We start from the raw sequence: 27,645 nt of genomic DNA on the forward strand, positions 1-27,645 counted from the left end.
TTTTGCTCTGCTTTACCTTTCTGGTCACCCTGCAGATCCACTACAGATGTTGATCTCTGAGTGCTGGGGATGCTCATGTTTACCACTGGTGCTCATCTGCCATCCCTGTTGGTGTGACTCGGTCTTGTTCCCTTTCCCTCTCCCTGAGGGCACAGGCAGAGGTGCTCTGCAGTAGGACATTGTGAAGGGGTGTTGATTTGCTTGCAAAGTGGGATGTTTTGTGGTCTTGTGCAGCAAGATGTCACAGCAGCAAGGGGAAGGCTTCTTAGACACTGCTTTGGTACATAAATGCCAGCTTGTGCCATATCTTGGTTAGACCTTGGTTAGACCTGACCCTGGGTCAGAGGAGACCAAGTGCTGCTGTGGCAGGGAAGGGGTGGTGAGTGTGCACAGGTGTAGCATGTCCCCATCGCAAGGCAAGGGAGAGCTCACATGCAGCCGCCACGTGGGCTCCAGCTCCCTGTGCTCACCACATGCCAAAGCTTGTGCATGCCGCAGTTTGTCACCAGAACAGCTTATAACCTCCAGCAGCTCTGGCCACCCCATTGCCTCCTGCAATACAGTTGTTAGGGAGCTAACAAGGGACTCTGCTGATGGGATGAGTGAAGATCTCGATGAGCAGCTGATGAGCACCCCGGGAGAGGAGGTGGCCACTGTGGGAGGGAATGGGATGGGCACAGTGTTTGAGAACTGAAACGTGGCTGTCTGGTGGGTACTGGCAGCTGTTAAAAACATATCATAAATGGCAATACCAGATACAATTGCATTGAGATAGCAGAGGTCCTGAGGAGTCCTGATGGGCTGCCAATAGTCGGTTGAAACAAATTGCCAAGTGCTGTGATACCTCAGCTCCTAATAATGGAGGGCAAATGGCCTTCCAGGGGGAGATATAGATTTTCCTTTGAGATATGGAGAGGAAAATAAATTAAATTATGTTTGAACATAGGGTGCTCTCTCTCTCTAACAAAAAGAAGGGGAGAGAGAAAGAAGTAAGGGAAATGGAGGGAAAGAGAGACAGAAAATAAGCTTCAGCAAGCGTTTGCAATTTAATTGCTATTTGGTGGCAGGAAGCCAATCAGAATAAGTAAATTGACGTTATAAGATAAAAATAATTGCCTAATGGGGTGTCATCCCCCACGGCTGTGGCAGGCCAAATAAATACAGCATCGCATGTTCCTGGGCATAGCCTGCTGCTGCTGCACTGGCAGTGCTTGGCGTGGGCTGCGGATCATTTTTATGGCATCTGTCTCCACTCCCCGAGAGCAGGCAATGAGAGGTTGCACACTGATTGCCGCTCCAGCCAACGGTGGCTCAGGGAGAGACTCTAATTAATGGCTTTATTTGCTGGAGCATTGCTGAGAACAATTGAGTGTATTACGGTAACAACCGGTGCCGTGTTCCGGCAGCGTGGGGAGGTGTCGGAGCCCGGCAGGCAGCCCCCTGGCCGTGGGGTGCCTTCCCGAGGGCTGGGCGCTGGTTGTGGTGGCAGATAGGAGCTGGTGCGGGCGGGTAGTGAGAAGATGCCAGGTGCAGGGTGCCAGTGGTGTGCTCCCGGTTCACCCCAGTGGTGATAGCTGGGCAGACCCCAGGTCATCAGTCTGTCTGCAGCTATGGGCAGAGCTGCCACGCCGTCTCTGGGTAGGCGGAAAGCAGCGATGGGTGCTGGTGCACTGGTGAAGGGACCCCTTGCTTCCTGTTGGGTGGGGATAACGGCCTTGCTGCTTGAACCATCTGCTTTGCACCTACCCCAGCCGCTGTCCTTTTGCCTGCTGTGCAGCGGTAGGAGAGTTAGCTACACATGTTACAAGTGTGTCCTCTTTTCCTCTTTTCCCTTCCCTTCCCTCCCCCTCCCTTTTCTTCCCTTTCCCCTTCCCTTCCTCTCTTCCTCTCTCTTTCTTTTCCCTCTTTTCCCTCCTTTCTTTTCTTTCTTTCTTGATTTCAGTTGGAAGCAGAGTGGTGCAAACTAGTGGTTTCTGTGAACTGTGCATGGTTTCATCTTGTCAGCACTAGCTCTAGCTGGGGTATAGGAAAGTGTTTGCGGCTTTGGAGAGCACAGCTACATATTGTTGTTTATGTATACACAGGTGTATGTGTGTGAAGAAGAAAAATTCTAGGCAGCACACATCCTGAGTGGGCTTCATTTCTTCTTACAAGGAATTAAATTAAGACAGTTGGGGAAATAAAACCATGAATAGTTTTAATGAACCCCTCTTAAAGATTCTGTAAATATTCTAAAGGAAAAGTGCTTGTCTTTTACTCGGCCATTGGTTGTTCATCACGAAGTACAAAGTTGGAGATACTTTCAGTTTTTCATTAACTAAAACTAATTTATCTTAAAAAGAATTCCAAATCCCCCTAAAAATTTTACGTTTTTATTTCCTATTTTGGAAAGCATTTTAGGCAAGAGCTACAATGGTGAACAATCGTGCCTTGCATGAGTCATAGGAAATAATTTGGAGAGTTTGCTTACACCCGAAACACTGATATTTTTAAAACATCTGTTCTGTTGCCCTGGTTGTGCAGACTTATTATCCAGTCCATTGGGTTATGTACATGCCTTAGAAAGCATCCTGCACTCCATGTGATGTGCTGCCACACCAGCGCAGACGGCAATGCAATACACTGTAAGAAAGGCTGATGCACTGGGGTGAAGCCCACCTGGCCCAGGGGGTGGTGCACATGGTGGAGAGGAAGAGCTGGTGCCTGGGTTTGGTCAGTCATGAGGAATGAAAGCTTATTTAATTTATAATACGTCTACATATAGATATATAGACATATATATAGATACATAGATAGATGATAGGACAAAACAGCCTCAAGTTGTGCCAGGGGAAGTTTAGATTGGATATTAGGAAAAATTTCTTCCCCAAAAGGATTGTAAAGCATTCGATCAGGTTGCCCAGGGAGGTGATGGAGTCACCATTCCTGGGGGGATTTAAAAAATGTGGGGATGTGGTGCTTAGGGACATGGTTTAGTGATGGAATTGACAGTGCTGGGTTTACAGTTGGTCTTGATGATTTTAAGGGCCTTTTCCAACCTCAATTATTCTGTGATTCTATGATTCTATATAGGATCATTACTCCTTATTTAAACACTAAAGTGATCTTGAACTGGAAATCTAAACCAACTTTGATTTCAAAGTTTAGGGATGGTGTCTCTTGACATATTCAGGGTTTTCCCCAGCAGGGCTTTGTGTCATGCAGTTGTTCAGAAATAATCCCACTAGTGAACAAGGTTCGGTTTCAGTCAATCAGTGGTTTCCTATGGAAGTCTCAAAAATTTCCCCATTGCTGCAGGTTTGCAAAGCAGTCAAATTCACATCCCCTGCTAGAGCACTGAGCAAACTCAGAAAGGCAAGACCTGTGCCTGCCACTTTGGGTGTTCGCTGTCAGACCATGATTACTGATTCATAGAAAGTATTGGTTTGCCAACAGCTGGCTGTTGGGACAGAGAGGGAACACTCAGATACATCAGTCTTCAGAATTTTTTTGCCAAGCTCTAGCCATATATATGTGTATATTTTTTTAGGTAATTTATTTATTAATTAATTTATTTATTTTCTTCCCTGGGGGATTTATCCCTTTAGCTGGGAGGGGTATTAGTGAGCTTAGGAAAACAGGTGCAGACATGAGCAAGAGTGCAGCCTCAGCTGGTGGCTTGGTGGGGCTCTTCCCAGTGTCCTTATCTCAAGTGAGGCTGCAGGAATAGGCTTGCCACTTTAGAGGTTGTTGGCAGAATTCCTGTGATGCAGCTGAAAAAGTGACCTGCTTGGCCTCCCCCTGAATGCAAGCAGCCTTTGAAATTACAGAAATAACATGCAAGTGAGATTCTCCCATACATGCTTAGTAAGGGCATCTGTGTGATAAGCATATTGTCAAGGGAGTTGTACCGTAGACTGCTGAGTTTACTGCGGGATAAATAATTAATGTTTAGATGACACTAATTAATTATGATAACTAGCAAAGAGCTACAGTGTTTTTCCTCAAAAATAAAACCTTGGCTGATGAATTTTGTTCTGTGTCCAGTGCCTCAGAACATTTAAGGCAGAACCACAAAATACAAACATATGCAGGGAGATGTTTTCATTGGGTCACCGTCTGCCTTTCTCATAGAATCATGGAATTCTAGAAGGGACCTCAAGGATCCTCTGGTCCAACCTTTTTTGACAAAGCATAACCTAGACTAGATGACAAAGCATAACCTAGTCCCAGCACCCTGTCCAGCCAAATCTGAACAGTGTCCAACACTGGGGATTCCACCACTTCCCCAAGCAGATTATTCCAATGGCTGGTTGTTCTCGTTGTGAAAAAATTTCCTGTTGTGTCCATCCGGAATCTCCCCAGGAGTAACTTGTGCCCGTCACTGCTCATCTTTTCCATGGGACTCATTGTAAAAAGGGAATGCCTGCCTTCTCCGTAGTCACCCTTTAAATACTGGAACATGGTGATAAGGGCTCCCCTGAGCCTTCTTTTCTCAAGGCTGAAAGCGCAGCTCTCTCAGCCTTTCCTCACATGCCTTCCCAATCCTTGGATCATCTTTCCTTCTCTGAATCCCCTCCAGCCCTTCTACAACTTCTTTGTACAGCAGAGACCAGAATTGAACACAGTATTCCTTGTGTGGCCTAACAGTAGAGTGGGACAGTGACATCTCTACCTCTGCTGGTGATGTCCTTGTTGATGTTCCCCTGCCTCCTTCTGGCTTTCTTTGCCACAGCTGCACACTGTTCACTCCTATTGAGCTTGTGTACCCCAGGACCACCAGGTCCCTTTCCAAGGAGCTGCTCCCAGCTGGTAAGATCTCAGCCTGTGTTGCACTCTTGGATTGGGTTTTTCTAGGTGCCAGACTTTACACTTGTCCTTGTTGAACTCCATAAGGTTGTTGCCAGCCCACTCTTCCAGCCTGTCCAGCTCATTTTGCAGAGTGTCTCTCCCTTCCAAAGTGTTCACTTCACCCTTTGGTTTGGTATCATGAGCAAACTTGGTCATGGTATGTTTGATCCCAGGTCACTTATGAAGACATGGAACAGCACTGGGCCCAAAAATAATCCCTAGGGTACCCCCAGCTGGTGACAGGTTGCCAGCTGGAAAAGGAGCTGTCCACCACCACCCTTGAGGTGTGGCCAGTCACTAGTCCCTCCCGTCACTGCGCAGACCACTCATCAAGACCATAACACGACAGTTTCCCTAGGAGGAGGCTGTGGGAAATCCAGGTAGACAAAGTTCACTGCTCACCCCACATCAACTGAGCAGGTTACTTTGTGGTAGAAGGTTATGAGGTTTCTCAAACACTATTTGCCCTTGGCAAATTCCTGTTTTTTCCCAATCATGGGCTTTATTTGATTTGTGGTATCTCCCAGGAGGATCTGTTCCATAACTTTTCCCGGGGCTGAAGTAAGACTGATGGGCGCATAATTTCCTGGGTTGCCCTTTGGGCCCTTCTTGTAGATTGGGGTGATGTAGCCTTCTTCCAGTCTTCTGGGACGTACCCCAATCTCCATGACTTCTCAAAGATGCTGGAGAGCAGCTGACTAGCTTGGTGAGTCGGGCTTTAAACCAAAGGACTTGAAGGGTGCGAGAGGTGCAGAGCTTAGGGTCCAAAGTGGCAATGCTCATGCCATCCCATACAACTGGGGAGTAAGTCAGGCCAACCAAAGCAGCAACAAATGTTCCTTATCTGTCTCCCGGGATGAGAGCCAGACCAACCACCTCAAGTGTATCTACACCAGTGTGCACTTTCTATCACTGTCTGTTCTGCAGTTTGAAAAAAGCCAAGAGTGTGGAAGCACAAATGCATTTAGAAAACTGAAATAGTGATAATAAAACCAAACATGATGTTTAACTGCACGCTCGAGCAGCAGCATGGCTTCAAGTTGCAGGCAAATGCTGTGTGTCATCCAAGTTAGTGGTGGGTGTATGTCGACACTCTGTCCTATTATCCATAATCAGTACTCACAAAAAGCTGTTAATACCCACAGACTTTTCTTGTGCATATGTTTAATAAAGCCCCATTTTACAAAATCAGGAACTGTAGTCTCAAGCCTGCAAATGTGCACTCTTAAAATGAAACAAGGAAACGTCTCAACTGAATGCAGCATAAGGCTTACAGGCAAAATGCAAGTAAAACATAATTATAAAATATAATACACACCTACAAATTTTTGCAAGTTACAGAACGTCTAAGATGAACTGTATTTTTATGTATTTTATCCATGTGCATTAGTCAGAAGAAATTAAGTTTTAGAGATCCTCTACAGCTGTGTAATGTGGATATTTGCACCTCAAAATTTTTCCTCAAGCATCCTCTGCAGTCTTTTCTCTCTCTTTTGCATGCAGTAGATCCAGCCTTGTCATGGGTTGGTTGGTGGTACAATTTGAACTTGTTGCTAGGAATTTTCATGTTAAGAGGAGCACTGCTGCTTAGGAGTCCTCTGTGCTTTGCCAAGGCTTTTGGCAGTGCAATGGTTTGCCATCGGTCACCTGTGGGGATACAGCAGTGTTCTTGGTGCTTCGAAGTTTGGCTCATCAAGTGGGTGAGATGTGGATGAGCTCTTCACTGCTTCTGTTTTTTCTAGGTAAGTTTCCCAAATAGTGCTTTGAGAAGAATTCAAAGTGTTAGGTGGGAATTTTGATTTGCTGTTTCAAGCTTGCATGGAAAGGTAAGTTTTGACTGGTGACAATTGAATAGCCTGTATTTTCACCATCAAATGTCAGTTCCTGGGAATGGCAGAAGTTTGATTGTCTCTGTTAGGTCCATGCAGGCTGTAGGTGTTGTGGGGCGTGCAGTGCTCATGGTGTGCAAACTCCTGCAGGTCCATTTTCTGTGCCAGTGTCTGTGGTGTTTCACTTCACCAGCGTAATAGATGCCCCAGGGTTATTGTGGTGAGTGTTCACTCCTCTTTGCACAGACCCAGCTGGGCTGCATTTTCATGTCCTACCACTACATTTCCTTTGGCTGTCAGATTCTGCTCTCCTAGTATTTTTGAGAGCTGTAAATACTCTCACAGTTGGTCATAATCAAAGACCAGTTTGACATTTCCAAAGCTATGCAGAGCACAGTTTCATCTACAACTTGCTTTACTCTGTGTTGCCCAAGCATAACTAGAAATGATTTTTTGGAAACAAATGATGAAAGGATGTGTTCTTCATACAGAAGTAGGTATAAACTATGTTAAAATTGCTTCAATAAGCTTTCAACAGCCATTTAAAAATGTGCTTAGAGCTGGGAGTACATGATATCAAGTGCGTATCTCCACAGTTTGTGGCTGAACACAGCTTCGAAAAATGGATATGGAAAATAATTAGTTTATCACAGTCATTTGTTAATAAAATTGCCATGACTTATTTTATATATATAGTACCTGCAGTTATAGCTCTCCTTAAATACTATAAAAGTTACAGAAATGTAAGACCATTCCTATGGTATGCTGCAGCTGGCCGAGGGGTCCTGCTGCCCTGGGGGTTTGTTCAGGTCCCCACAGTTCTGAGGCCCCGGGAGCCATAGAGGCATTGCACATACCCACTGTGTGTCAGCTGGGCTCAGGCATCCATGCCATCTTGCTCAGCCTCTTCTTTTAACCTTTGTCCCTGCATTTCTGAATTCCCTGCTGAGGGGCCAGGGGTATCACTTCATCATGTCTGCCATTTTTTAAACGTAAAACTCCTGCAGAACAGCAATCAGAAACCCCACAGAAGCTCCATCACTCCCCCAAGTCACTGATCTCAGATGATCTCTGCCCCATGATGGGCCTGGTTGCTGTGGACATGACCTCGAGGTGCTTTGTGGAGGCTGACAACCCATGCTGTTCAGCAGATTGCTGTCTCCTGTGTGCCCAGACCCCTGCTGGGGTTGGCAAGACTGTGCAGTGAGCTTTACTGCTGCTCTGGAGAATCAGAGGGGACGGTCCAGAGAGCCCCAGGGCGCCTGTCTCCCCTCTGCAGCTGCTGGGCAGCAGAGAAAGCCCAGGCCTGCCCAGGATATTCTGACCCAGCTGGAAGCCCTGCAGTAACCATCAGCCTACCAGCACATGGTGCTGTGGGCAGCAGTGACAGGGCTGCATCCTGTGCATGCAAAGCTTGTGTTGTGATCAAAATCCATCCTGCGGACAGCCCTTGCAGGTGCACAAGCAGTCTGGCTCCACTCAGTGGCACTATTTGCACAAGTGCCTGTTCAGATGGATGAGCTGTCAGGTTCATTAATGTTAGCGCTGCCAAGGTGCCAGGTCCCACCACACTTATGCTGACTGCTCCAGAGGGAATTATGGGATGGGGTAACAGCAGGGCTTTCCTAGGACAAAATAGGAGATTGGTAATAAAATTCCTATGTGCCTACTGCAGGATTAAAATCACCATAAGAGGAGATGAGCTGTAATCTCATGGGAAATCTGTTCCGATAAATAAAACCCTCTTTTTTTTGATGATGCCCACAACCAGCTCAGTGATGCAGCTTTGCAGCAGTGGAGTTGCACCCTAGTTGTGCAACAATGCTGTTGGGTGGCACCTTGTAGGTGTACAAGCACGGCTTCAGCTTGTACATATTGTTGGTCTACAGCATGGCTCCAGCACATACACCAGGGAGGACCTCCAGCTCCTCCTAGAGAGCAAGCGTTCTTACGGTGGAGAGGAGCTCCGTCACTTCTCCAGAGGTGGCTGTTTGATGATAAAAGTGCTGATTGCTGTGCTGCTGAGTATTTTAGGAAAAGCAGCACTGAAACGTCAATAATGCAGCTCATCTACTTTGGTCTTTCTTCTTCCTTTCCCTGGTGTCAGTGCAAACGCGGCGCTGGGTATACAGGCACTGGCCAGCTGCCTGCAGACGTGCTCAGCATGGCACATGGGTGCTGCCAGGAGCAGTGTGCTGCAGTGGGGGTTCACTGCTGGGAGTGGGGAGGTGCAGCCTGATTCATGGACCATGCATGGGGTGAAGGCAGCCTGCCAAGAGCTGGGACTCACCTTGCTGCTGGCTGGGGTGAGGGCAGCTGGGACCAGGGTGGTCACAAGAGTTCAAACAGCTATTGGCTGGATGGCTCCTTGGGGGACTGTGGAGAAGCAAAGGGCAAGAGGGTGGCCAGGCAGGGGTAAGCGGGGTGGCCATGCATTTAAACATTTAAACATAAAAAGAGGTGGGACGTCACTCCTGAAGAGCCCTGGCTATCCAGCGCATGGTGACTGCTGGCCAGCCCTGCTCCTGTGGAGTCTACAGATGTGCTGGGTATTGTCCGGCCAGCCCCTGGGGCAGTGTGTGTATGTATTGACAGTGTGCGCAGAGGCCAGCTTGCAGCTTGTGTTGTACCCCAGGGCTGGAGCACAGGTGTGCCACAAAGCCGGTACTTTCCCTGCTTTTCCCAGGGCGGGACAGCGTGGGGTGGGACCAGAGAGAGGTTCTGTCCACTGGGAATCCTCATGTTCTCACACACATCCCAACTGCAAATGTGGTAAAATACATGTAAAAACAGAATACAAAGGTGGGAGTGCTCAGCAACTCCCAAGTTTTACCAAGTGTGGAGGCAGGGCAATGTTCTGCCGTCGACAGATGCTGGTCTCTGTGTCTCCAGGAGGAGCAGGGCTGATACAAGTATATCTAACAGGTCAAGCCTTGAAATGGAGAAGCAATAAGCCACTGAAATGGTACTATCACCGAAACATGATTGATCAATTGAATTCTATCAGAGACAGTGGGCAGTGAGATTAACTCAGGCCTGATGGGTTCAATGAGTTAAAGCATGATGTTCATTTCAGCTTCATTTCACCAGTCTTTGCTTGTGAAATTGATCAATCAATAGAGGTTGAAGATCATATATATATATTGGTGACCATCTTATAGGGAATATAATCTAGTGTAGTCAGCTCCTGAGTCTTACTGCCTTCAGTGGGTAATGGAGACAGAGCAGAGACTCTATCAGTGCCATCAAAATGGCCTGATATCTTCTCCAAATGAAAAGTATTTTTGGATCTCTGATGATTTCTCTTCCCCCCCCCCCCCCCCCCCTTCTCACTCTGATCTATGGCAAAACCCATACCTGTCTTTGTGAAATATAGTGATTTCTTTTGAAAATATTTATGCAATGATCAGCTTTATACACTTCAAAATATAAAGCTTCTTTTTTGTGATACTGTTGTTTGAAAAAATAAATAACAGTGCTTATAAAACTCAAATAATGTAAATGCAAAGATCTTTCACTGCATATGTGGCCCTGAAAATAACACTGTACTGGGAACAGCATGAGACTGCTGTCTGCCAAACAGTCCCAAGAAGGTAGCATGAAAATTCAGTTTATGTTTTAAACAAAGCCTTCCAAATGGTAATTAAACAAAGTCTTTATCTTCTCTAGACTAATTTACAGGCATGCTACAAGGAAACAAATCACCTTTTTGCCTCTTGGTAATATTTCGTTTGCTTCATCATATTTTAAATATGATGAATAACATCCTTCCTCATTAGCCTGCATTTCCCTATAAGGTGGAGTAATTAGGTATGATACCAGGTAATGAAGCTGGACAGAACAAATTAGGGACAGAAACCATGTCCTTTACGAATATGGGTTGTTCATGGTGCCAGCATGGTACTTCCTTGAGTAACCCTTTAAAGCCACGTTATTTGAAGAAAGAAAATAATCTAAGAATCTGAAACCAGAAGATTCTCTTTTTCTTCAGAAGAACACTACACACAGTCTCTGAAATGTATAAGCAAACCACTTTTAAATCAAGTGAGTTACAGGGTGAGCATCGCTAAAAGTCTGGTTTAGGCATATTTAGCAATTTAAAATATTCTCCTGCTGTTTCAGAAAACATGTCATGGACAAATATTTAGAGTATGCTAAAAAAAAAAGAGATCAGAATTTGTCAGATTCTTTAAACTGGTCTTGCCATTTGATTAGATCCTTAGAAAAAACTTGCTCTTAATTGACATAGTTTTTCTGGATGATATCCACACCATTTAGGCAGCGTTTTGTCAGCAAGACTCTGCATGGTACCTCTTCTCAGAGGTGCATCTGTTCTGTGTCACTGGAGCTCTGCCCCTTCAGAGGTTGCACCTGACACAGCGAGTCCTCCAGCTGCACATGCAGAGACGAGCACATCAAAGAGGAGCAGAGCTGGTGTCCAGAGCGGGGTTGTGTGCCCGGAAGGAACCAGGATCAAGCTGGTGGAAGGCAGTGGAGCAGGTCAAGCACATGCGGGGGCTTACTACTGGCAGAGTGGGAGGCAGCAGCTCTCCCTGGAGCATCAGGGCAGGTCTGGGTGCAGGGGCTGACAGACATCCCCAAGTGGGACGGCACTTTTGCGCTTGTGCTGGGCAGGAACAGCTCTGCATCCCAGGTAGTTCAGAAAGTTGTGCTCTAGCAGCACCATTTTGCCTGCTTGTGTGATCTGCTAGAGATGAGGGATGAAACACTTGTCTGAGAATGTCCTCTTTTGCATTAAGGGGAGTATTATATCTGTACTCTTCATTTGCATTTCTGGAAAGCCGCCACTGGACTGGGAACTAATTGTTGTGCAGAGTAGGTAGGTACACACGTAGTGCTACTGTCAACAAAACATAACCCTCCTAGGTGGATGCATTGATTATATGAAAAATGTTTTTACCACTCCCTGGAGCCTAGTTATAAAACAAACTGTTTCAAATCTGCCAACAGTATTTTAATTATCGAAGATATTGTAGTGTATTTAAACAATGCATAATGATAATGGTAATTATCTCACATTTATATAATGTCTAACAGCCAAATGCATCCCAAAGACCTTTACAAACTTTCGGATGTCATGAACAGTGTGTAAAAAGTCTTCTACTTGTGCAGCAAGATCCAGCACTTCCCTGGAATTAGCTCAGGTTCGGGAAACAGTGTGAAAGAACAAGCTGTTCCTTCATTCATGGGAGGCGGAGGGGGAGTGGTAATGAGGGCGAGCCATGTTTGGGTGGTTCCCAGACTCCTCTCACACCGGTGCTGGGTCCTTTGGAGAGTGACAGCCGTATTGTGGTCTCAGCCTGCCCCATTCCTCCCGGCTCTCCCTCCCTGGGAGTGCATGTGTTGTTCCTTCTTCTCTGTGCAGCCTGGCAGCGCATGGAAGCCTGTCTCAGAAACTGATCCTATCTCAGGTGGTCAGCATGGCAAGTAGCAGCCACAGCAAACTGAGCTGTGTGGATGGTGTGAGGAGGCAGCCCTCTATGGCTGGCTGTGCAGGGAGTGCTTCCAGAACTGTACCAAATCCTGGCCTTGAGACCAAGTCCCTCCAGAGCTGCACCACCATCTCAGTGTTATTTCATCCCCCACCGTATTGCCCAGCACTGTGCAGCAAGGCATTTCATCCATTGGCTCCCTCACAGGTTTCTCTGGTAAAATGTTTGTCTGGATTTCCCTTGCAGAGAGAGATCTCCTCCTCTTCCTTGTATTTCTTGGGATGTTTGGTGGCAGGCATGCAGGGTGGTACCCTGCCTCGCCTGCCCTTGGAAGGAGGGTAGTGAGAGATGGATGTGGCCAAGCTGGTGCAATGGCTACTTGCAGTTGTCTCCATATGGGCCCGTCCTGAGCCTCTCTGGACATCATGCTCCTGGATCTGGGGCAGGAGCCAAGCTCCCAGGACAACTCTGCTGCCCACCTGGCCCCAGGGCCTGTCTCTGGCTAAGGCTGCTGCACCATGCTTTCACTTTCATCTGGCTTCTCTTCTCCAAGACATTCACACACAGAAATACAGAGCTATGCCCTGTAACGAACATGCTGCTGGTGAAACGCTGCTCGTCTGCTCTGTATTCAAATATGATGGGGTCTCATTATACACCTAATGTCTGGGTGTATAAACAATGCACAGACTGTACTGGCATTGCCAAGAACATTTCCCAGGTCATGCCATGTGTTGGGTCATTTCACTCTTTTTCATCACCCCCTTTAGACCAAAAATGTATAAAGCTATAACTTTGATGCCAAACTGTAAATAACATTAGTTTAACCTGAAATTTAAAGCCAGTGTTTCCGTGCTCCAGAGGCAGGGTCTCCCTGGCCCTTTGCTACCATGCAGCTAGCAACAAGAATTTTAATCTTATAAGCTATGGTTGACTAAACTCGTATCAGGTCTATTAGCTATTATTTGATTTAGAGTAGTAAAAAAACCCACAAACCCATATTTAAAAGATACTTGGGGGTGTTTGATGAGAAAATGAACATGAGCTGGCTTCAGTGTGCGCTTGCAGCCCAGAAAGCAACTGTGTCCTGGGCTGCATCAAAAGGAGCGTGACCAGCAGGTCGAAGGAGGTGATCCTGCCCCCCTACTCTGCTCTTGTGAGACCTCACCTGGAGTATTGTGTGCAGTTCTGGTGTCCTCAACATAAAAAGGACATGGAACTTCTGGAACAAGTCCAGAGGAGGCCACGAGGATGATCGGGGGACTGGAGCACCTCCCGTATGAAGATAGGCTGAGGAAGCTGGGGCTGTTCAGCCTGGAGAAGAGAAGCTGCATGTGGACCTCATAGCAGCCTTCCAGTATCTGAAGGGGGCCTACAGGGATGCTGGGGAGGGACTCTTTGCTAGGGACTGTAGTGACAGGACAAGGGGTAAGGGGTTCAAACTTAAACAGGGGAAGTTTAGATTGGATCTAAGGAAGAAATTCTTTCCTGTTGGGGTGGTGAGACACTGGAATCGGTTGCCCAGGGAGGTTGTGAATGCTCCATCCCTGGCGGTGTTTGAGGGCAGGCTGGACAAAGCCTTGGGTGGGATGGTTTAGTGTGAGGTGTCCCTGTCCATGGCAGGGGGGTTGGAACTAGATGATCTTAAGGTCCTTTCCAACCGTAACTATTCTATCATTCTATGATACACTGCTTTTCTATACCCCCTTGTATTTTTTCACAGCTCTTTACACATGCTTAGACTTTGTATTCAGAGGACAGGTTCAGAGGTTTTTTCCTGCATGAAAGAAACTGATCCTTGCACTTTATAAAATCCAACACTGTCTACTCTTGATTTGTTGTGTGACTTTGTGTAAACAGGTAAAAACAAAGCTGTTGTTACCTAAATTGCTGAACTACAATTTAGGAGGAAGTTTCCAGCATGAATTGCTAACATCAAATGCAAGCAGTTTGTTACGGAGGGTGAGCTAGGTTGAAAAAATATTTCATGTGGTGTTCCCCAGTTTGAGACCTCTGCTTTAAAGTGGCCTGGTTTTGTGGATACACACGGTTTTCTACAAAATCCAGCTGTGCAGAAGGGTGATCTCAAATCAATAGTCCTTTGTGAAAAGTCTTGTCCACTGGGCACCACCTGTGTTCCACACACGTGTGCAGACAAAACTGTTGTCTACAGCATCAGGGTGTCTTTGCACAGATCTCCTCATACTTGCTGTCAAAAACTTGATGCAGAATCTACCAGAGAAGTCCTGAGTGATGTTGTTCCTCTGCAGGCTCCTTGGCCAGTACAGTAAGCCACTGCAACACTCATGAAAATCTTGTTGTTTAGGGTGCATTTGAATTCTGCTCCTCAGAACTATCTTGGCAGAGAGTTTCTATTTTTAAAATGTTTCCTCCCTCTGTCTAGTGCGGTGTTGCCGTCTGGAGAAGAAATCTGATATTTACTGTTGTTCTTGGAGTTCCACCTCCTGGAGTCCTGGGAATACCGCAGACCTCAGCTTTCAGTGCATAAAAGATACATTTCTAGCACTGACAGGTGAAGGAAGACTAGAAAACCACTGTGAATCTCCAAAAAGCAAATTGAAACAAGCCCCTGTATTGCAGGAGTCTTTTTGAACTGCCAATCTAAACATTTTTTCAGACTTGTCTCATGGCTTTTCAGCCATGGGCAGCCACTTATGACTTCTGCTAAAAATCTCTGCCAAAGGGGAGAGAGACATAAACATGCTGTGGAGGCCAGGCTTTCATCATACTGGTAAGTTTAAGGAATACAAAGTGAAACTGCAGTGCCAAGAGAGCACATCGCATCAGGTCTTGCTGAGGGTGTTGTGGTGGTAACTCGGCCCCAGGACATCCTGTCTCAGTACGGTGGGAGGTGGGGCTGGATGGAGAGTCCCCTGTTCTCGACAAGGGGCGCATCATAGCTCAATGCTTAGCACAGAATAGAGCTCAGCAAGACTTGCTGGTACTGCAGGAAGGGGTGAAGCGTTTTGGATACCTGGGCAAAATGGGTCTGCTGGAGCTGACCCAAGTTGACTGTGACTGTAGCATAGGTGGTGTACATGATTCTCCTGTGTCCTCTGGTATCCAGACCACAAACCAGACATGTTCTCAGGTGGTGCAGTAAAAGTCATGCAAGCAAGGATGTGACCATTATCCTGCTTTTGTCCTGCCTTTAAATCACGTGTAGAATCACTAATGGTAAATTGTGTTGAGGGTTGGCTGTAATGGAGGACTGGTTAGTGTGTCTTGCTTGAAACTTCCTCTCAAAAGTGTCTTTGTGGTGTCACCGTACTGGTACCCACATGTATTCAAGGGATAAAATTAGACACTCATATGTAGGTCTCACCATTGTGATGACTACTTACTCTCCTTCTCTCTCCTCTTTGAAAGGTATTCAGGAATCTCCAGTACCAAATGGCCATTCTCTCCCAGGCAGAGATTTTCTTCGGAAACAGATGAGAGGAGACCTTTTCACCCAGCAGCAGCTAGAAGTGTTAGATCGAGTCTTCGAGAGGCAACATTATTCTGACATTTTCACGACAACTGAGCCCATCAAACCAGAGCAGGTACTATGGCAAATGTTCAGCATTTTCCAGATGATACACTTTTTCCTGGCAGAGGTCTGTTTGGTGGGCATCACCAAATGTGTCTCAAGAATGTCAGTAGAAGAACATGGATAAATATGTGTCGTGTCAAGATCTTCTCAGCTGACTGCACATTAGACATAAATACTGAGTTTTAAAAAATGAAGGAAAACATTAGTTGTGTAAACATTAGCAAGTATTTGGATATGAAATTACACCTGATCTGGAGCAGTTACATTAAATGAGTCCTTCAAGAATATCACATCTTCCGATGCTTTTGTTAAATCAAAAGCAGGCTCTGCAGGTAGCAAGGAGAAGACGTGCGAATCCCAATGTCTAATTTGGTTCATAGTTACCATGATTGTGCACACAAATTAGGTTTTTGTATCCAGAAATGGCTTATTATGCATGTAATTGGCCATTTGCTGAGAGAAACACCCAATTAGTATTGAAGGTAAATTAGTTGCACCTACAGATTAGCAGTGTGTTTGAGAAGGACTTGGCACTAATTTTTTGGGAAAGTTCCATTTTTGCAGGAGCAATACACATGCAAAACCTGATGAACTATGACTCTCTGTGTTCTCCTTGGGCATCAGCCTTTAATTTAGTTGCTGAGAAGGAGGTAGAAATGAATATATTGCTGTCAGCACCAGTATAGGTCTAGCTGGCTACTTAATGGGATATCTGGTCATTAATCTTCAGTGTTAATATTAGACCTGCTTTTTAGCAAGGTGGATGGACTTCCTAAACTGCAACCACTGATTTCCCTTGGAGGAACCTGTACATTTGAGGGCCACTGGAGATTCTCTCATGGCAGCCAGCTACCATCCTGGCTTCAGTTAGGGAATAGGTATTGGTATCAATTAAAAAAAAAAAATCACTTATGCTGAAAGTCGTATGGCAGAATAGAGATTCCTCATGCCTTTAAGCTCACATCTGCCACCTGTTATTTCATTCATAGAGCCATTTGCTTTTCACCAGCTTCTGCTGGTTTTGTAGTTTCCCTCTTTTATATTTGCTAAGAAACTCCGCAGAGCTGAACTCAAGATGGAAAAAGATAGGAGAGCTGCTGAGGTTAATTTGGGGTTTTTTTGGTTAGGAAAGCCAAACACGCATTGTCTGCGGAAGGTGAAATGGCCTCCACATACCACTAGATGGTGGTTATCCCATCCGAACACGGGTGATACTGGAGAGGACTGGCACTGCGCTCCTGCATTTGAAAGTTGTGTGGTAGTAGATCTGGCCCTCTCTGTCCCTGTGAAACTTTTACATGCCAAAACAATCCTTACAAAGAGAGCAGTGATAGAAGAGGATCATTTATTCGTTTCTATTAGTTTCTGTGAAGTCTCTGAGTGATGCAGGACTGTCGTTCAGTCCATCAATGAGTGAACATTTATGCAGGCAAGCTTTTACTGGTTTAACAGGAAGAATGGGAGAACTGAATGAGGATGAAATATCATCCCGATTGTCAAATTCAGGATATTCAACTGTTGGTGGAGCAAGAAGCTTCCTGGGTCCATGTAGGAAGCTGTGACAAGAATGCCTGTGCAGCCAGATCATTAAGATTAGAGATACACAGCTGCTAATTAGATCAACATCCCAGATCTGCATGCTCTGGGAAGTCAGATGCTGAGAAATGTGATACTGTGATCTGCTGAAGGTGTTGAGCAGAACTGCCTTCCTGGTTAAGGGCTCTTGGCTGTTTGGGGTTGGCTTCTGCTTTTTCGTGGCATGTAAAGCTTTCAACATGAAAGTATGTGTTCTGTGTGAACCAGCTCTGGTTCACAATGATGTGGTATGAACTCCACCCCTTACTTGAAGCAGTCAAGTTTTACCTCTTTGGTGAGTTAAGCAAAGCTGTCACAATACTAAACCACAGTGGAGAAGCTGTCTGGATCAATTAGTAAGGCCAAAGAAATCAATAAGAAAGAAAACACTGAGCACATTAATGATGTGATTTGGAAAACCAGTTTTGTCCCTGCAATAGATTGTTGTAGTAAACCAAGACTTCAGAGTGCTGCTGAACCCAGAAGTGGTGCTTTAGGAGCTAAGTCAGCAGCGTGGAGTCCTGAGCTATTTCTGTAGAAGAAAATAAGGAAAAGATGAACCTCCCCATAAAGATGAGATGTGGCGAGAAGTCTAGTAGGAGCTTTTGACCTACTGCTTATCTGCTTTCTTAGAAATTTGGTCCAGTAGCAGCCAGGTGAATTATTGATAATTTTACTTGGGCACAAAAATTTGATGCCCCATGTGCTGTTCATCTGAGGAGGCTCCAGGTATTTTATTGGAAAAATTGCCATTCTCTAGACAAGGAAGTTCCTTTTTATTCTTGTTTGGTGTTTCTTTTCTAAGTCTTCCTCCTTGCTTGTGTGCTGGGAACAGTCCCTTGGCAATGGTGAGTTGTGGGAAGGAAGGACAGGTCCCTCCTGCATTGCAAAGAATTTGCAGCCTCAGCACGCTTGGCCCCTGGCTGAAGGTTAGCCCCAAAGTGCTCCTGATGCTTTTTCTGGGCAAAATTTGGGCTTGGAAACTGTGCTGTTGGAAAGGGTACATTGACCCTCATATAGGTAGACAAGTTTGATGTGTTGTGTGGGACTGCCAAACCTTTTACTTCAAGGGCTTCCAATCTATTTCCTTTACTTTTCCATTTTTACTGTTTCCCTCAGTTCACCTGCATGAAATGGAGACTCATGAGTTTTTTCTCACCTCAAAATGTGTTGTGCTCTTGGAAAGCATCGTCTGAGTTTTCATATCTGCTGTAAACTGTCCTTTCTATAGAGGGACTCACAGGGAATGAATACTTGTCTTAAGGGCAGGGCTCATACAACAACGGGGGAGAAGGCAATCACTGGACAGTGACAGAAAATTAAATATCAGTCAGTCCTTTGTTCAGAAACAGTGCCCATTGCTGCACTGGGTGAGGCAGGGATCCCACCACCGCCATGGGTTTGTATACTTAACTACCTGGAGAAGACAAGGCTCTGGGGAGGCTTTAGAGCAGCTTTCAGTGCCTAAAGGGTGACAAGAAAGCTGGAGAGAGGCTTTTGACAAGTGTCTGTAGGGATAGGACAAGGGGAATGGCTTCAAGCTGAAAGAGGGGAGATTTAGTTTAGATCTTGGGAAGAAGTTCTTCCCTGTGAGGGTGGTGAGGCCCCGGCACAGGTTGCCCGGAGAAGCTGTGGCCGCCCCATTCCTGGCAGTGTTCAAGGCCAAGTTGGATGGGGCTTGGAGCAACCTGCTCTAGTGGAAGGTGTCCCTGCCTGTGACAGGGGATTGGAACTAGATGAGCTGTAAGGTCTCTTCCAACCCAGACCAGTCTGGGATTTTATGATTCTATGACTGTTTGTTGTGGGGGGCAAGTGAGGCATCTCCTATTATGTGCCTTGTTTTGTAGCCTGGAACCCAGCAGTGCAGCTGTGCATGTATGGGTAGGTACTCTGCAGCATGGATGTGAGATACCTGTGCTTGTAGAGCGCAAGAAACATTGGATGGCAGGTGAAGTCCTGCAGCTGGGAGCTGGGGAGCCTGAGGGCTGGCTGTGCAAACGTAGTCAAGCCCTCTCGTGTCTGTATTTTCTGGGTAAGTAACCAAGGCATAGTCAGTACTCTAAAAGCATCCTGGCCTGCTTTTTCCCTGACAGAACTCTGCTATAAACATGAATTCTTGTGTAAAATGAATGCCTTTCCCTGATGTTTGTGCGCTTTTGTGCACATTTTTTTTTTTTGCAAACAGCCCGTGATTGATTTGCCTTGGCTGCAGCTCATGGAAAACTGATTTTACGTATTTGTGGGCATGGGTTTGGAAATGCACATAGCAGTGTGTTTACAACACCACTGTTTTACCACTGTTCTGCTCATGGCTTCTGGCCACCAGCACTGTGCAGCTCTTTCATCAACTGGGACAAAGTCCATGTCTTCAATGTCACATGATGCTCAGGTCTTGGAGAAGGAAAGCCTTCACAGCATCTGCCTCCTGGGCTGGCAGCGGTTTCCGTTCTCCTCTCCATGCCTCTTGGGGTGTGTTTAAATGGATCCTGCTGCTCCCTGTTTTGTCGGCTCCAGTGCAGTGCTCCTGCCCACAGGAAGCACTTTTTGTGTTAGCACGGATGTGATACAGCCAGCACATTCTACATCCAGGCTTCCCTCAGAGCAAAGCTGTACTGACACAAGAAGGCTGCCCTGGCATTGTGCAGTATGGCTACGTCCATGGCAGGCAAGGTACTTCTGCCTGGCCCCTGTTACAGGCAAAACCCCACTGTCTATGATCACTGCACCAACAATTCAGATTTTATCTAGAATTGGCACTCATCCTGTGCCCTTCCTGTGCACAGAGCTGCTACATTGAGTGGGCTGATTTTCCAGTGTGTAGTCCATTAGGAGAATCCAGCTGGCAGAACCAGAGGTGCCAGCTGTACCCAGCAAATCAAGGGTTTGCATGGCTGAAGCTGATTGTCCTTTGGCGGCTTCCCGCAATACAGCCAGAAGGATGGAAGATGGAGCTCCCTGGGGAAGATGTTCTGGGCAGGCCGAGCCCAGAACACAGTTAGCAGTGTGAACTGTGGACTCAAATGCATTCACCAGCTAAACCATGGACAGGAGATGTGTCTGAAGATTGAGATCCAGGAAACAGCTGTGATCTGGATGGAAGACTTCAGGCCTGGGAGGGTGGATAGGTGCATTAAAGCCCCATTAAAGCGGGCAGGGGTGAAGCCTGGTGCTTGCAAACCACCGTGCTTTTTGTCACTGTGAGAGAGTGGGACTAATGCCTCTAAGGGGAAGACTGGGATGAAGGATCTACAGAAGGATCAGCTCAACAGGAGAAACAGTACATTAATTTCCTCAGAATAAAGAAGGGAATTATCTATGCTGGATTTCTGTCCAGAACAGAAATGGATTCTCTTGTATTTTCAGCTTCACACACAGGCCCAATCAAATACCCATTGAAGCCAAAGGGAATATTTCTATTGACTTCAATAGACTTTAGATCAGGGCCATAATGAGGCACAACATGGTGTGACCAGATTCAACACTATTTAGGTCACTGACTTAAAAGAGAACTGCTTGCTGCTAATAGCAGATAATTCCCAGGCCCTTGCTCATGCTTTCCCATTACTTTTAGCTAGAACTAAACTGAATACCTGTTCTCGGATTAATTTCTGGATAAAATGTCAATATTCTGGGCTTGAGGTAGAAACCAGTAACCAGGAAAACATATAATAGTATATGTATTCTTGGCATGCAGTGTTGATAAGTCTGAATCTGAAGCATAGGCAAGGGAAATCTGGATAGCTAATGAACTCCGCAAATTTCTAATAAACTGGAAAAATTGCAGGAAGTTGAAACCTGATTGTCCTCAGTTTCAGAGATAGTTACAGTGAAGGTCTTCTCTGAACTGACTGAGAGAGGGGCTTAAATTCTCTTTGAAAATCTTCAGGTTTTACTTCCTGTCCAAGTATGCTTCAGCTTTGAAAGAGGAATGTTGATTTTTCACTGTAAGGAACTGTGTTGGATTGTGTGTTTGCAGGGGTGCTGCTCCTGAGAGCTCAGAAGTGCACAGTCGTCCTAACAATATTGGGGTTTGATCTTCAGGAATAACAGGGAAAGCCCTAGATAAAGCCAGAAAGTGTGACCCATCTGTCTGTCTTAAATGTGCAAAAAGTACTCTCAAAATGCAGTTACTGGAGAAGTAGAAGGAAGGAATAAACTGCAGGACCATATGATTGGTCCAGGTCACTGGAGTGTGGATGATACAGTTATTCCTGAAGAGCATGACCTTTGGGTGAACAAAGGCTGCTGAGCATCTTCAAATAATCTGACACTTGCAATGAGAGTTGCAGAGTTGGTATTTGCTTATGTTTACCCAAAACTTTTATGTTGTCCAGTAACAAAATTATGCAGCTGACTCTTGGCCACATTTGAAAGTCCGGAGTCTTGATCTGCCATCTGCAGAAGTGATTTGAGCATGTAAATACAAGCTCTTACCCATGGCTTGTGTGACAGGTGAAAGGTAAAAAGGAAAACAAAACAACAGCATATGGCTCAACAAATGGACACAAACACTAAAACTGAGAAAGATAAGCAAGAAAAGGAAAAGGCAAAGTGGAGTTCAGCATTGACCTGCCAGCTCTGCAGACAGCTCCCTGAATGCAGGCAGGAGTCCGGGAGGCAGACCTGGGCTCAGCACCCCAAGCTGTGCCAAATGCACCTGCATACCCTCTGGGGTGGCTGGGGGTGTATGTGGCCATCAGGGTACTGAGCCCAGGAGAGGCAGGTCTTCCTGCCCCGCTGCCTGAATGACCACCGTTGCTCCAGTGCTGGGAGTCCCTCTACCTGCAGAAATAGGCAGGGAAGGGAAGTGTCAGCAGTGCAATGAGGAGCAGAGAGCAAGGGTGTTCCTGTGGTTTTTACAGCTGTGCTTCTTCCAACTGAAACATCCTCTGGTCCAGTGTGTGGCTTTATTGGTGGGAGGGAAAAAAAAAATCCAACTCTAAAATCAAGCCTAAGAGAGCACATCAGGAGAGGAAAAACCTTCCCATATTTACTCTCAGTAGACTATTAAACAACACCAGGCTATTAATTTGGCTTTTGAGTCTTCACTAAAGCCCATAAAAGCGCACAGTTGTCAAATGGAGTTCATTTTAATTTCCTTTCAATCACAGTAAATTATTCAGGTGATAAATCAGCTGGGGCAGCCTCCTGGCTGTAATAGAAACCCTAATTCCTGGCTAATTATCCAGCCCATTGCTGCCAGCAGATCAATACCCCTACCAAATGGAAAGGGCGCAGGGTCTGTGCAGGCAGGGTGGTGGAGGGACGGCAGCTGGGTGTACGGTTGCCCGTGACCCCAGCCCTCTGCAGGGGCTGTGGGGGGTTAGGCTGTGCAGAGATCCCTCCTTCCTACACTGCTGCAAGGGAATGCACCCCCTCCAGGACAGCAACCTGGGTGAGGACAGCCATAATGCAGCTGCCTTCACTGCGTGCATTGTGGAGTGGGAGCAGGGTGTGGGTGCCTGCTGGAGGCTGGAGGCGGTTTTGGCACAGTCCCCCTCTGGGGTGACCCTGCTGTGCTCTCTTGACACTTAGTGGGACGCTGCACTGGCCTTTTGCTGCAATTTTTCTGTTGATTCCTGAGTGGGGGACTTTGCTGCTCATGGGCAAGATAAGCCATGGCAGGGTAATTGGGTGGTAGGAATGGGCTGCTGGCCTCCTAGGGAACAGGCATGTGTGCCTTGGAGAGGGACTTGCTCCTCGTGCTGCCCATCTCTGCCAGCTGGTGGGCAAAACTGGGAGAGACTGTGAGAGTCTCCTTTGAGGGAGTCAGAGGCTACTCAGAAGGGCATCTTATGCTGGTGATATTTTTTCTTATTGAGTAAAATTTAAAGAGGTGTAAGAAAGACTTAAGAGGACCAGTGCTGAGCCCTAACACAGGGCATTTCACTGGGAAGGAGCAGCAGCTCTTTGGAGGTGACAGTTGCACTTACCCCCATCTCCCTACATGGTGTGGATGAAGAGCTGCTCTGTGCACAAAGTCCTTTGAGCCCTGAGACGATGCTGCTGACCACAGCTTCTGGTTCACAGGGAGCCATCAGCTCCCAGTGAAACAGCAGATTATTCTGCAGGGGTGTTAGATAGAGCTTCTCCATCTGTCAGGACCCCCTGAATGCTCTGGAGAACTCAGAGCTCTGACTTGCCGTTGGCTTCTGGAAGCTGAGCCTTCAGCATGTAAGACTTCGTGTAGGATAACTGTTCTTGCTCACCATCACCGAGATTGTCACTTATTTGCACTGTGGTGGTAGCAGGAGACAGCACAGGGCTAAAAGCACTGTGCAGTGTCAAGGGGAGAGCAGTGTCTCCAAAGGTCATGCCGTCTTTATGGAGAATACAAGTAACTGCTGGGGAGAGGAAAGTAGTTTCCAGTGCACTGCAGATCAAGTTAGAGCAGGCGTATGTAGTGACTTGTCGCTGGTGCTGCAGAGAGGCTGAAGGCTCCTCAGGACAGTCTCTTCTCTGAGCCTCCATCATGCTGCTGGGGCTGGAGGGTGTGTGCACTACCTTCTTCTTTGGCTCTAATCTGTGTTAGGGTCAAGACGGAGACTTTTCTCCTTGCCATGGTGTTTCTTCCTGCTGAAAATCAACTTTTATGAGTAGAGAGTCTTTTCTGTTAGAATAGCAGCAGAAAGCACAGTTGCTTGGGCCAGTGCCTCCCATTTGCATCCTTGCTGCTCTGCCTCCCTTACAAGTGGTTCTTTGTGCATGAGCTCCTGAAGACTGCATGAAATTCCCTGTGTGTGCCGCCTTGTTGTAGCATGTCATGTAGGGTGGTGACAGTCACAGCAGACTCTGTTGTATGACACGTGGTACTGTGTGTGACAGTGGGGCTGTGGTGGAGAGGAGTTTTCAGGGGAAGTAGCATGACAGGAGCCATGTATCCTGCTAACATCTCCCTGCATCAGCATCATCTTTGCAGAGAGCACCCTGCAGCTTGCATGGACACCCTGGGGGTCTGCCTGCGCAGGGGCTGAAATTGAAATGTCTGGTCTTTGAGGAAGCAGAAGGAATGGGAAGAAGCCCAGGTGGGACAATGCAGGGGATGCCAGCCCTCCTGTCCGGACAGCATGGGGACACCCTGCACCCCTGCCTGAGCTCTGTGCCCTTCCTGTGGGTCCCTCCCCATGGGAGCAGGTGGCCGTAGGCCTTACCTCTTTATCTGGAAGCAGCAGGCAGCCCTATGCCAGAGTTCTCCTGCAAACCTTTCCAGAAGGCAATAGGCAGTGTTTCCAGGGGTCTGCAGTGCCCAGTGTACAAAACCCTGGCAGTGCTGTCCTGCCACAGAGCAGCTGCTGCTGGAGGACAGAGCTGGGGTTTCACTGCACTGACCCTGCTGTGCTGGCAAAGCGTGTAGGTACTTGTTGTGTAAGGAAACCCACAGGCTGTTCCCTTTCCTTCTGGCTCTCTCTGTGTCAAATAGCCTGCACTGAGTCAGAGCCTGATGAAATGAACCAAAAAGCAAACAAAACAGAGCCACTGGGCCATGCCTGCTTCTTCCCTCTCCTCCCAGTAGCGTGTGGCCCAATCAGTGCAATGAGAGCAAGCTGGGGGAGAGCAGCAGTGCATGACTTTTAGGGATTTCAAGAGTGTTTTTGAAACACTAGAGCTCTCCCAGTGCCTGTTAGGTTGTTGGAGAAGCCCCAATGATGGCCTTGGTTTATGCTGATGCTGCTGCCCTCCAAGTTTGCTGTGCTGAGCTTCCTGGGGCTTGTATCCCTGCTCATGTGGCTTTGTCTGGGGACCACGTCTGGCTTCGGTTGAGCAGGCCATGGGTCCATTTCCACGCACCCAGATGAGTGTTTGTCACCTCCTCCCCTTGTGCCAGCAGAGAGGGGAATCTCAAAATACAGAAGAGACAATGCCTTCAGAAATTGCAGTGCACTCCTGGTTTTTAACTCCTGCTTTTTTCCTCCTGACTGCTCTCAGAAATGATAACATGTAAAAATACAAATTCTCGAGTTAGAGGACTGGCCAGCCTTGCTGTGTCTGGGGCTCTTTGTCCTTGTCTTTTTGCTGTGTATGGATGCAGTGGCTGATGTTTTTAGCCCCAAGCAGGCTCCCCAGGTTGTGCACAGGCTCGTGGAGAGGGTGTCACTGAATTTCATCTCAGCATGTTACACCAGCTTTAGACCCAGACCTTAGTGACATGAAACAAAGTGCTGCAAAGGCAGTCAGTGATCTTCAGAAGACTTGCACAGCTTCTGTAAGTGTGGTATAGAGGTGAGAAATTTAAGAAAAGCTTTCACGTCTTGCTGTCTTGCCAGATATGTCCGCATTTCCTTGCAATTTGGGAGCTTTGAGTACTTGTATCTCTTTGTTCATCATGTGTTTTGTGAATAAATGGACGTTGTTTTTGCCTTTTTTTTTTTTTTAGTTTAGAGAGGTAAGCCAATTCTATCACATCAACATGTTTTAAATAAAACCCCACATCTTTGTTTTCAGACAGCTAGTGGATATCCTGTCATTACAGAAAAAGTCACAGACAGTAGCCACTCAAAACAGTGGGCTATTCCTGAGCTGAAGGATAGCAGTGATTTACTGGCCACCCATCAGTTTTTCAATGTCACATGAAAGTGTAATATATGAGTAAGATGACTACAATTATAAGTGCTCATGTAGTCATTTTCTTTTTGAAAAATAATAGGTAAATCTTTCATGCACTTTACAGTGTGTGTGTATGTGATACTTCACTTGCATAGGAAAAGAGATCTGGAATTCTCCCCAAGCTGGTTTTCTCTGCAGAAAAAGACAACATTGTGTCATGGCACTAGTTAGCCAAGATTATGTCATAGCAAAATTGACCAACATCCTTATGTCTATGTTAGCCCTGCAAGAGAGGGAAAGATAAATCTGTGAGTAAACACACTTGCCCATAGATTTGTTTAAAGCCTGACCTGCTCACACGATATTTGAGGGGAAGGGTTTGCACCAGGGTTTGAAGAATGGAACAAGATTTCTCTTCTTAGTGCCCAATAGATGTCTGGATCCTGCAGGCTTTGAATAGTTTCAGATATAATTTCTACCCTTTTGCTTGGAAATAACCACTGGTTTACACTCATTCTGTAGGCTTTCTCTCAGTCTGTACATCACTTTAGTGGACAAAGATGGGTTTCTCAGAGATGCTCCCTATGCAGGTTGTAAATATCTAGATGTGCTAAGGCATTTTTGAAGAAGACAAACTTCTCATGTAGATGCATGGTGGGAGTACGAGAGACAAGGTCATGAGCAGGAGAGGCTCTGCAGGGTTCAAGGGAACTCTTTTTCCCTCAAGGGTGGTTGGCCAGGGAAGTGGTTGCCCTCAGAAGTTGTTCTGTCTCCATCCATTGTGGTTTTGAAGACCCAGCTGTGTAAAGCCTTGAGTGGCCTGGCCTAGTCCCATTGCTGGCCCTGGTATGAGGGAGCTCTGGAACTTCCTTTTAACTGGGATTATCCAACAACCCTGCTGTCCAGATGTTGCCATTCATTCCAGTTCTTACTATGTGAGTTAGGGAAACTTCAATACAGTTGCAATTGAAAATGTGGAAAATGTGGCTGGGAGAGCAGCACCTCATTCTCACAGTATGCATGATGAGATGGAGAGCTGCCTGGGATGGAACATCCACGAGCCTCAGTAATGTGCTCAGCACAGATGCTTTGTTTTCAGAAGAATGCCATAGTTTTTGGTTGCCCTTTGTCTAGGAAGGGACTGAGTGAAACAACCTACAGAAATGATTTTATGATGACAAAAAGCATTTGTGGAGCTAAGCTGCTTCCAGAAATAAAGGCTAGTTTCAAAATTCCTCTTTGCTCATATGAATAGCGGCTGCTTAAAAATCTGGTGGCAGCAGAATTTGCTGAAATGAAAAAAAATAATAAAAATCTGAAAGGTGGAGCTTAGCGCGTAGTTGGGTGGTTTCAGCCCTGCTTCTCTCATGTTGAAAATATAATTGAATAAGGGCAACCTCACAGAGCAGGGGTTTCTTCTGCTCATTCCTGGTGCTGCATAACCCCCTTTCAGGCTCACAGCTGACCAAGGTATAAAGGCCTCTCTAAATAATTAAACTACATGATTAAATATCAGGTAAAATCAAGGAACACAAGAAATTGTCATCAGTTTGCCCAGTTTTCCAGCAATGCCAAGTTGTGAGGCTTCACACCAGAGGAGTTGCTGTTGAAGGCACAGACCCTGTGGCTTGTTGTCATTCAGGCAAATGGTTGATCGCTGGTTCTTGTGACTGTAGAGAAATGTATCAAAATATAACCCTAAACACACATCTGGCACAAGAAGTGGGGTGGCTGTCGAGGTGGGAGAGACTTCCCATAGAATCACGATCCCTGAAAGTGTTCACAAACTGTGTAGATGAGGCCTTTAGTGACATGGTTTAGGGGTGACCTTGGCAGTGCTGGGGAACAGTTGGACTTG

The 27,645-nt window shown here is 46.4% G+C and overlaps 1 protein-coding gene across 13 annotated transcripts in view; it reads left to right on the top strand.

The window, feature by feature from the left end:
• The window catches only part of PAX5 (paired box 5), a 142,398-nt gene that overhangs the window by 36,865 nt on the left and 77,888 nt on the right, over positions 1-27,645 (top strand). For all 13 annotated transcript variants that reach the window (XR_010608851.1, XM_065663446.1, XM_065663449.1 and 10 more), the window contains exon 6: positions 15,503-15,678. Coding sequence is in view for 12 of the 13 variants with exons in the window: in XM_065663446.1 (XP_065519518.1) it covers positions 15,503-15,678 (176 nt within the window). In the remaining variant the exon portion in view is untranslated. The remainder of the gene's footprint in view (positions 1-15,502; positions 15,679-27,645) is intronic.

Source organism: Lathamus discolor, chromosome Z, assembly GCF_037157495.1.
Source record: "Lathamus discolor isolate bLatDis1 chromosome Z, bLatDis1.hap1, whole genome shotgun sequence".
Taxonomy (NCBI): Eukaryota; Metazoa; Chordata; class Aves; order Psittaciformes; family Psittacidae; genus Lathamus; species Lathamus discolor.